The sequence below is a fragment of the Crocuta crocuta genome, unplaced genomic scaffold (genome assembly GCF_008692635.1).
Source record: "Crocuta crocuta isolate KB4526 unplaced genomic scaffold, BGI_CrCroc_1.0 scaffold6, whole genome shotgun sequence".
Classification (NCBI taxonomy): domain Eukaryota; kingdom Metazoa; phylum Chordata; class Mammalia; order Carnivora; family Hyaenidae; genus Crocuta; species Crocuta crocuta.
This window is the reverse complement of record NW_027531917.1, coordinates 2656558-2667943: the sequence shown is the minus strand read 5'-3', so window position 1 is coordinate 2667943 and position 11386 is coordinate 2656558. Positions and strand designations below refer to the sequence as shown.

The 11386-nt window shown below is 38.6% G+C and overlaps 1 protein-coding gene across 1 annotated transcript in view; it reads left to right on the top strand.

Annotated features, from left to right (window-relative positions):
- Positions 1-5820: 5820 nt before the first annotated feature.
- ADGRG7 (adhesion G protein-coupled receptor G7) overlaps positions 5821-11386 on the top strand; it is a 66772-nt gene continuing 61206 nt past the window's right edge. The window contains exon 1 of the mRNA XM_077774943.1: positions 5821-5935. Within this exon, the coding sequence (XP_077631069.1) occupies positions 5821-5935 (115 nt within the window). The remainder of the gene's footprint in view (positions 5936-11386) is intronic.

The following is an 11386-nucleotide window of genomic DNA, read 5'->3' as shown; positions in this document are numbered from 1 at the left end:
CCTAGAGGGGAGGCGAAGGGCTTAAAACTGGGAGATTTTCCCGTGAGTTCGTGTTTTGCGTGATGAAACACAAAGGGACCCGATTTCCTGCTCTCCAGCTGGCCCTGGGCGGAACGCACGTGTCCCAGGTGACCCCCAGATGAAACTGCTCCTCTCTTGCCAACCCGACCTGGAGGAGACAGGAGCAGCGGCTTCAGCTCAATCCCCAGGGGGAAGGCAAGAGGCTTGGGACTGCCCTGAGGGGGATTGCCTGCGAGTTTGTGTCTTCCGCAACTTCAGTGGGACGCGCGGACTGGGATCTGGAAACAAGGCCTGGCCTGGGATGTGGAGCACCGCCCACCTTGGCTGTGCCCCTGGCACAGGGAGTTTACACGCCCAACAAAGTGAGTTGCAGCGCTTGGTTCAAGAAGGGACTGGAGCGCCGCCACTCTTCTCCCCACAACCGCCAAAGCAGAACCCCCACTGGACACATTGGATCAAATCACGCCCATCACTGCTAGAGGGCTGCCTTCTTCCTTTTTTTTTTTTTTCTTTTTTACTGGAGCACTGCCCTGATTAATTCTGGTCACTGGCTTGCTTAAACAGTCACATTTAATCCATTCTGTAGATGTAAATTCTACACCTACCTACCTTTTCATCTCTTTCTCTCTGGAGTAATCAGACTATATAGTTTCTCTGGATAACACCATCATTTTTCTCTCACCTCTTCAATCATATTCCACTCTTTCACTCTTTGAAAAAACCTTCTTATTCCTTCTGCCTGCTCATTTCGTATCCAATTTTGCCTCATCCCCACCCTGTCATTTCTCTCTTTCTCTATGCTCTTCAACCAGCACTGCATACACCCGGCTTTTTATTTGTAGCTGGGAAATCTGGTTATATGCTTTAAACTGTTCTTTGTCTATTGGGTTTCTTCTTTTTTCCTTTTCTTTTCTTCTTTTTGACTTTTTAATGTATTTTTATCTTCTTTTATTCGCCTTCCCTCCTCCCTCCTTTCTCTTTACTTTTTCGTTTTCCCTTTCGGTTTGCATGTTTGTTGGATTTGTCTGTGCGTTTGTGTGCCTTTGTTCCCTGTGTGTTTGTCTGTCTGTTTTCTTCTCCAGGGCTACCTCAAGAAACAAGCCAAAGTACACATGGTGGAGAGTCCCAAATACCACTACGAGTAGGAAAATAAAATAACCAAGGTCTCAACAAGAGACACCAAGAGATACCATTCAAAGAACACTTTCGAAAGGATAGGCCCTGGACAGTCAAAGAACCTTCTTGGGTACAGCAGCACTCACAGGTGCAGAGAGTATAACAAGCTTTTAAAACTAACAAGAGATAGAAAGACAACCAAAATGACGAAATGAAAGAGCTCTCCTCCCAAGAAATTCCAGGAAGACTTGGCAGCTAAAGAACTGCTCAAAACAGATATAAGCAGCGTAACTGAACAAGATTTTAGAACAATAATTATAAAATTAATTGCCCTTGAAAAAAGCATGGAGGACATCAAAGAAACTATGGCTACAAACATCATGGAGCTTAAAAATAGGTATGATGAATTAAAAACTGCGATAAATGAGATACATAATAAACTGANAAACTAACAAGAGATAGAAAGACAACCAAAATGACGAAATGAAAGAGCTCTCCTCCCAAGAAATTCCAGGAAGACTTGGCAGCTAAAGAACTGCTCAAAACAGATATAAGCAGCGTAACTGAACAAGATTTTAGAACAATAATTATAAAATTAATTGCCCTTGAAAAAAGCATGGAGGACATCAAAGAAACTATGGCTACAAACATCATGGAGCTTAAAAATAGGTATGATGAATTAAAAACTGCGATAAATGAGATACATAATAAACTGAAGGCCTCCAATACACGGATTGAAGAGGCAGAAAGGAGAATAAGTGATTTAGAAGACACCATTATAGAAAAAGAAGAAACTGAGAAAAAAAGTGACAAACTGATCCAGGAACATGAAAGAAGAGTTTGAGAGCTCAGCGATACAATCAAACGGAACAATATCCATATCATAGGAATCCCAGAAGAGGGAGAGAGAGGGAAAGGTGCCAAAGGAGTCCTGGAACAAATTACAGCAGAGAACTTCCCCAACCTGGGGAGGGAAGTAGATGTTGAAATTCAAGAGGCACAGAGAACTCTGCTGGGAGCCGCACTGGCCTCGCTGGATGACAGTCACAGAGAGGAAACGGTAGCGTTTGTACAGCTCCTGCCATGAGAAACGAAAACTGGTATCACCTTCTGGTATAGGTTCATGTTGGAAATGAGGCTGCTAGTATTGACCAGGCCTCACAATATTCCAGATCAGACCGATATTCCTCACACAGATTGCTCATAAGGAAAAGCATATTCCTTCCTTTTCCAAAGAGATTTCAGATAAAAACTTTGTGGATGATGGTTAAAAGGCTCTTCCTAAGGGCCTTGCAGATCCAAGACTTACATAATAAAGGTGGCTTGAGTCTGGCCCTGAGACAAAGAGCCTAATTTAGAGTTAAGGGCAGATATCCACCCCCACCCAATTATTTCTGCCTGGAGCACTAGCTGACCCCCACCTGAAGGCATTTGTTATCAAGTATTTGGAGTGACGTATTCTGGCCTTGAATATGCTGATTGCTCCCTGTGGAGGAACCTATTGAGGAACTTCTTCTTTTGTGATTATGAGAGCAAAGGTGTTTCCTGAAAGACCTGTTTGACCCCTGCTTACAGAGAAGTAACTTCACCCTCTTATGCTAAAACATTGTCTGGTATGCTAAAGATGCCTTCCTTCCCCATAAGATAAGCATCTAAATCCCCTACCTCAATCGCTATTGATAAAGGTTATGCATGAGTCTTCTACAAGTCTATGTTCTGGGAAATTCTTACATATCAAAGAAGTTTGTTATCAGAAATCATTGTCTAAGGCAAATGCCACTTCTGTGCCGTCCCCCAAACACTTATAAAATAAAGTTGAGCCCCAGTCAGGGCAACGATGCCTTCCTGGTGACCAGAAAGACTCTCGGGCCTCTCTCACCCCTCCCTCGCTGACACCGTCCATCCTTCAGGGACTCCTGGACCTGCTGGAGCCAGCATCCAACAGAACTCCCCTCAGATGTAATTTGAATTGATCCTCTGCATGACATATCATAGTGAAAATGGCAAAGTATAAGGACAAGGAGAGAATTTTGAAAGCAGCTAGGGATAAAAGGGCCCAAACATACAAAGGGAAACCTATCAGAGTGGTTATAGACCTATCTATTGAAAGTTGGCAGGCCAGAAAGGAATGGCAGGAGATCTTCAATGTGATGAAGAGAAAAAATATGCAGCCAAGAATCCTCTATTCAGCAAGCCTGTCATTCAGAATAGAAGGAGAGACAAAAGTCTTTCCAAATAAACAAAAATTGAAAGAATTCATCACCACTAAAGCAGCTCTACAAGAAATCCTGAGGGGGACTCTCTGAGGGAAATGGTGCAAGGAACGCAAGATGCTAGAGACACACCACAAGCATGAATCCCACAAATGACACAATAACTCTAAACCCATATATTTCAATAATAACTCTGAATGTAAATGGACTAAATGCCCCAATCAAAAGACATAGGGTAGCAGAATGGATAAAAAAACAAAATCCATCTATTTCCTGTCTACAAGAAACTCATTTTAGACAGGAGGACACCCTCAGATTGAAAGTAAGGGGATGGAGAAATATCTATCATGCTACAGGAAGTCAAAAAAAGCTGGAGTAGCTATACTTATAACAGACAAACTGGACTTTAAAGTAAAGACAGTAACAAGGGATGAAGAAGGGCATTATATAATAATTAAAGGGTCTATCCATCAGGAAGAGCTAACAATTATAAATGTCTGTGCACCAAATATAGAAGGACCTAAATACATAAAACAATTAATCACAAACAAAAACAGTCTTATCAATAAGAACGTGCTAATAGCAGAGGACTTTAATACTCCACTTACAGCAATGGACAGATCAACTGGACAGAAAATCAATAAAGACACAATGGACTTAAATGACACATTGGACCAGATGAATTTGACACACATATTTAGAACTCTACATCCTGAGGCTATGGAATTCACATTCTTCTCAAGTGCGCATGGCAATTCTCCAAGATAAATCACATACTAGGACATAAAGCAGCCCTCAATAAATATAAAAGAATTGAGATTATACCATGCACACTTTCAGATCACAATGCTATGAAACTCGAAATCAATTACAGGAAGAAGTATGGAAAACCCCCAAAAACATTAGGCTAAAGAACACCCTACTAAAGAACGAATGGACCAATCAGGCAATTAGAGAAGAAATTTAAAAAATATATGGAAACAAATGAAAATGAGAATACAACAATCCAAACTCTATGGGATGCGGCGAAAGCAGTCCTAAGAGGAAAGTACATTGCTCTCCAGGCCTATTTCAAGAAATTAGAAAAGCGCAAGTACAAAATCTAACAGCGCACCTAAAACAACTAGTGGGATAGCAACAAAAGCACCCCAAACCCAGTAGAAGAAGAGAAATAATAAAAATCAGGGCAGAAATAAACAACACAGAAACCAAAGAAACAGTTGAACAGATCAATGAAACCAAGAGTTGGTTTTTTGAAAAAATAAACAAAATTGACAAACCTCTAGCCAGACTTCTCAAAAAGAAAAGAGAGAGCACTCAAATAGACAAAATCATAAATGAAAATGGACTGAATGCAAACAATCCCTCAGAAATACAAGCAATTATCAGGGGATATTATGAAAAACTATATGCCAAAAAACTGGACAACTTAGAAGAAATGGACAAATTCCTAAACACACACTTCACTACCAAAATTCACACCGGAAGAGATAAAAAACCTGAGCAGACCCATAAGAAGTGAGGAAATCGAATCAGTTATCAAAAATCTCTCAACAAATAAGATGGCCCATCTGGGCCAGATGGTTTCCCTGGGGAATTCTATCAGACATTTAAAACAGAATTAATACCCATTCTTCTCAAACTATTCCAAAAAAATAGAAATCGAAGGAAAACTTCCGGGNGAGTGAAATAAGTCAGGTAGAGAAGGACAAATACCATATGTTTGCACGTATAGGAGTAATAGAAGGAACTTAATGGAGGACCGTGGGGGAGAAGATGGGGGAAATAGTGGGGGAGAGGGAGGGAGGTAAACCATGAAAGCCTCTTGAATACTGAGAACAAACTGAAGACTGATGGGTGTTGGGGGCAGGGGTGTGATGGGTATGGAGGAGGGCACTTGTGGGGATGAGCACTGGGTGTTATATGGAAACCAACTTGACAATAAACTATTTGTAAAAGAAAAATTTTAAAAATTTTAAGAAAAAATGGCAAACATTGGAATCATGTTTGTATCATTGCTTAAACCACTTGTTGACAAGAGAGTCTGTGAGGCCTGAAGCTCTTTTTAGTCTTCCTTTGCTAGATACTTGTAAAACCAAAGTGCAGGAAGATGACTTGGTTTTCTTTTTACTGGCTCCCTTCCCCACCTTCTTGCTTGCATGTATACTTTGACCCTGTTAACTATTCCCTCCCTTTCTTCTTTATTATCCTGAGTTATCTTCTCTTCCCATAATTCCAATCACTTGTTTCACGTTTTCATTCAGTGAAGGATGAGGACGTTGCAATCAGAGCAAGTACCTTTTATTAGGTGATTCAAACTGCATCCTCCCCCAAAATGAAGACTTCTGCCTGATAGATCACAGAAAGGAGGATTTTTAAAAAAGTTTTTAAGAAAAGTTTCCAATTCAGCTTCTTGGCCCAAGAAGAAAGAAGCTAGCTGTTTTTCACCCAGGAGTGGTCTGACTTCCCCATGGCTTCCTGCCGTGTGTATGACCTCAGGGTGCTGGTGGCCACTGTGTGTGGACTGCTGACGGCCATCGTTTTGGGACTGGGCATCTGGAGGACTGTGATTAAGATCCAGACAGGTAATATCATTTATGTTTAACTATGTTATGTTTATCTTTAATTGCTATGTTGAACTCAAATTAAGAGAAAGTACTGAGCCTCTGACACACCAGTACTGGGAATAGCCATGTCTGGGCTAGGGCTGCCCACCAAGGTGTCATTTATAACATACAAGAGGCAAGGGTCCATTCATGGCTAGCATATGGCTGTACATACATGGATATGAATATGTGTGTGTAAGTGGGCGGGATGATGAATTAAATAGTTGAATTAGTCTCTTCTTGCTCTTTTAACTCCTGACTGGAAAACAAAGTAATCAAAATCATACCACATGTTTGGGTTTGCTTAGCCAAATTCAAGAAGAGAAATAATTATGGACACACACAGAGACATTCACACATAATCAAATATGCCCAGAATGGAATTTTACTTTAAGAAGAAAGTTTAGGAATGTGCTCACTAGGATGGTAAGTAAAATCTTGGGGTTTGTGCATAAAGTTCTCACTTTCTGAGTGTAAAAAACTACTCAAAAATTAAGATTACTTAGAAAACGATTTTTCTGGGGTGTCTAGGTGACTCAGTCGGTTAAGATTCTTGATTTCGGTTCAGGTCATGATCTCGTACTGTGGTCTGTGAGTTTGAGTCCCATGTAGGGCTCTGTGCTGACAGTGTGGAGCCTGCTTGGGATTCCCTCTCTCCCTTTCACTCTGTCTCTCCCATGCTCACATTCTCTCTCTCTCTCTCTCAAAATCAGTATATAAACACTAGAAAGAAAGAAAGAAAGAAAGAAAGAAAGAAAGAAAGAAAGAAAGAAAGAAAGAAAGAAAGAAAGAAAGAAAGAAAGAAAATGATTTTTCTGGTTATTCAACAAGTATCTGTTAGTAACTTGCTGTGTGCTGGAGCTGACACTGGAAGGTGGGAGGGGGAGCCATGGGGTATAAAATGATGGTGTTAGACGAAAACCCCAGTAACTCACAGCAAAGACTTTCTATAATCCCAGTGCTGCTTCTCTGCAGAGCTTCTCCATGAAGGGATTCAAAGCTGGGTGTTTCAGGCACTCCCTTTGCAATAAACAAAGAACGACTCTAATAAAGTTGAGTAAATAAGAGTAAATCTAGTCGAGAGAACAGAAGGTGGGGTGGTTTGTCCTCTGATTTTAAGAAATCTTTTTTTCCTCCCTCTCTCCTTCCTTTCCTTCTTTCCTTTATATGACATTTACTTTTAAAGGGAATTTTTTGGTGACTTATAAAGGACACAGGTACAGTAGAACCATTAAAACAAGAACCAAAATATAAAACATTATAAGGAAGAAAACAGCGAAAGTTGCTAAAAACAAATACAAAACACATCCCTGAGACATATCCCTGAGCTTCCTGAGGACCAAGACCGCAAAGCATAATAAGCAACACAAAAACCTTGTTTGACAGTAAAAAGCATATCACCTCCTCAAAAAACACAAATGTGCCCTTGGTCTGAAGTTTTCTTAAAAAATGTTTTATTTGATTGTAGTTGACACCCAATATTACCTTAGTTTTTGGTGTACAACATAGTGACTTGACAAGTTTATGTATTATGCTTATCTCATTTAATCCTGACAACTAACTTTGAGACACTTATTATTATATCCATGTTACATATGGGGAAACTCAGGCTCCAAGAATGTATTCAAGTTTATGTAGCTAGGAAGTGTTGGGTCTGGATTTGAATCTAGATTATTTTGACTTTAGTATCTACGCTCTTCACTCTCACACTATTCTGTCTTCCTAGAGGGAAGATAACGGTAACCCAATCAATTAATTCATCTGTGGGGTTTTATTTATTTTTCTTTAGGCAACTATGACTAAAAACGCTAATTCACAAAAATATGCAGTAACTAGTAGAATGTTTTCTAGGCAAGGTTAGGCACTTTAGTAAGTCTGGTGTTTGTCTTCAAGTCAATAAGTTCTCCATTATTAATGCTACTTATAGAGTATAGATTAGTATGCCTCACCTTTAAGGTTTTCTGAGTCTTCAAATGGTGTTTATAGATTTTTGGCTGTGAAGTAACTGCCATAGCTTTGCCACATTCTTCCAGGTTTTCCCAAAGCACCTACTTCAGCTTTGCAAAGTTCTATGATTGTCTGCTGCTGATCTTCTAGTCTAGAACCACCAAAGAGATTACATTCAGATTGCATTGCCTGGAGCATTGCCCATTTTCTAACAGCATTCATCCTGGTGACTGCCTTTAATGAAAATATTTCTCACATTCACATAAGCCCCAACATCTAATGGCCATCAAACAAGCTTATCTAATTGCTAAATGTAATATTCATTTTAAAAAACAAATCATTGGTTTAAATATCAAACTAGTGCCTCTAGAATGCCAATGATCTTCTGTGTAGTATAGAAATTTTTAAAATTCTGTTCCTATTGCTTAATAAGTCCTCTTGTAAAAGGCCATCATAAAGCTCCAGTACAGATGAAGTTGACAGTATTTCATGGAAGTAGACAAGACTTCTTTCAGATTTGCTAGAATAGTCTTTGGCATTTTTATGTGCTGATGATTAAAACATGAAATAATAATGACTTTTTTTTCCCCATCAAAGCATCACAATCAGATGTAATATCAAGTGTAACACTTTTTCCATCTAGGCTTTCAGAAATAAGATGTTCTAGGCTTTTGACGTTTTGTTTGGTAAAGAAATTTTTCAAAACTATTAATGACTTGCAATTCCAGAAAGGAGCTCAAGACTTGAAGTTCTTCTATGATGTTTGCTGGAACACTTCATCCAGAGTTTCACACAGCTGCCTACTTTGATGATTTAGGTCTTAGTTTCAATGTCACTACCTCAAAGAGACCTTTTCTCTCTACTCAGTCTAAGGTTATCATTGTATTTGCTCTCTTTCACATGTATTTTGTTCATGGCTTTTATCACCTGATAATTTCTTATTTGTTTGCTGTCTGTCTCTTAATTCCTAGAATGAAAACTCCAAGAAACCAGGGCCCTGACTTATTAATCTACATTTCCTACACCTATAAGGGTACCTGGAATATAGTTGCTAGTACATAGCTGATGAGTAAAATGAAAGAATCATGTGAAAACCAGAAACTGGACTTAAAGTTGTCAAGTAGCTATATTCAAGAAATAAATAAATAATGAATGTTATTATGGTTTTGTTTACATCAGTTAAGACAGACACCGTTTTAGTTTTCTTCCTCTTCTCTAGGCCATGCAACACTCTGACCACTTACAGAACTTTGGCTTCATTAGGCTCTCTCCTGTTGTGTATGATCTCTTCCGTTTAGCTGTATGATCAACAATCTTGTAGGATGCTTTTATGTTGAAGTAAATTGAAGTTTTGCCAGACCTCTAGCCTTTTCACATTAGGCCTTCTCTGTAGAATATCAAGTAATATGTGCTTCATCTGATGTGTTTTCAGAATGGACAGCATAAGGCATTCTATCTCTTTTGGGATTTTGCTCCCAATAGCAAGAACCTTGTAATAAAAGAAGTAGTGTGGCTTTTTGGTCCAATCATACTTGATGAAAGTAAAATAAAACATAATTAAGTTTTATTATAGATCTTTCCCTTGACATTTTTCAACTTGAACAAGGCCTGATGTAAACATAGACAGATGTCCATAATTATAATAATAGGGGATGTCTTCTTAACTCTTAGGGAGAATATCTTAACCTCATTACATAGCACTGATGATTATGCCTTATTGAACCATATTGTATGTCTCTTCTAGATTATAAAACTTCCTCCTCTCTGCGAGATTGAGTGCCTTTCCTATTCTTCCCAGATACTCTGACCTTCATTTCACATCATAGGGCTCACTTAGGCCTCAGGCCAAGAAAAGGCTTTAGCAGCTTGCAATATTTTCAAGCTCCAAGGTCAAACTTCATAGCATTTCAATTCTTGCAGAGTAGAAAATATGGGTTGTGGAGAAAGGTCAAGGAGAGTTTATTGATTCTCAGAAAATAACTGGTACACAGGTGCTTGACTTTCGTTTTATCCAATTAAAGTACTTATTCAAGAGACAAACTTGTTAAGAAATCAAACTCATGGGACTGTTCCTGGAGGACAGGTTGCATTTTGGGGTTCAAAAAAAGGTCCAGAGAAGTGGACAGCTGTAGTGTTATTTAGTCTTAATCCTGCTGTTGTAAATCTCTCTTCTGCTCTCTTACCAGTCTCCCTTCTTGCTTCCTCATATAACCACTCTCTAAATCAAGAAAACAATTACTGTGGAAGGAAAAGGATTTGTTTTGGGAGGAATAAGTTTCGTTATGTAATTTGGCTGAGGAGCATGAGTTATTTTAACATTAGTATTAGTGAAGTTTAAATTGCTGATCCTATTTTCAAAGTCACTTTCTTAAATTAAGAAATTTAAGACAAGTGGGTTGACTTAATGGATATTCCCTTGATTTCCAGGTATTAGATATTTTTACTTAAAATACTGAATACAACCACCATCCATAGAACTTTTGATAACATATTTTATTGGAGAACATCTAGTAGAGAATATGGTGATTAGGAGTGTGCACGTGAAAGTCAGGGGAAAGATGTACACGAATGGGGGGAAAACCTCACCTCTGGAGCCAGACTGCCTTGTTGAAATGCCAATGCTACCACTTACTAAGTGCGTAAACTTGAGCAAGTTACTCAACATTTCTGTGCCTCAGTTTTGCTATTTATGGGAATCATAATAAACCTACCATCCAGGATGGTCATTAAATGACTAAATGAGTTACTACATTTATAAGTTTAAGATGACATATAGGACACTATAAGCACTCAATAAATATTAGCTGCTATTTTTAATTTGTGAATTTTTAGATAACTTAGTGCCTAGTTTTCTCCACTCCCTGAATTATACCTTGAATGCATGCCATTGACCTAGGTTGGACCTTTGGATTGAAACTCACCTTATCAAACGGAAGGTCTACTATAGGCTTAATCATTAAGTTCAACTGATAGATTTAAAACAGAAGCAGAAACAGTTCTAAGAATTGCTATATCTTCCTGCATTAAAGATATTTATATTATGCTACACGATCAGGGAAAAATTTATTAAAATATTTAACCAGTTTATTGAAATGTGTAACCAGGTATTTCATATTGAACAACTTTTACCGTAAGTAAAAACTATGCTTTATATATTTTATTTGTTTAAATTTTTTAGGTTTCTTTTCAAAGGGGAATAAACTTTCCTAAATATTGTCCTCTCACTTAACAGGAGTCTTATACTCATCCAAATGTTTCAAATTCCTGGTCTGGGACAAATGACAGATGCCAGGATTTTATTTTATTTTATTTTATTTATTTTATTTTATTTTATATTTTGTTACTTTTTAAAAATAGTTTATTGTCAAGTTGGTTTCCATAGAACACCCAGTGCTCATCCCCACAAGTGCCCTCCTCCATGCTCATCACACCCCTTCCCCTCTCCCACACTCCCATCAGCCCTCAGTTTGTTCTCAGCATTCA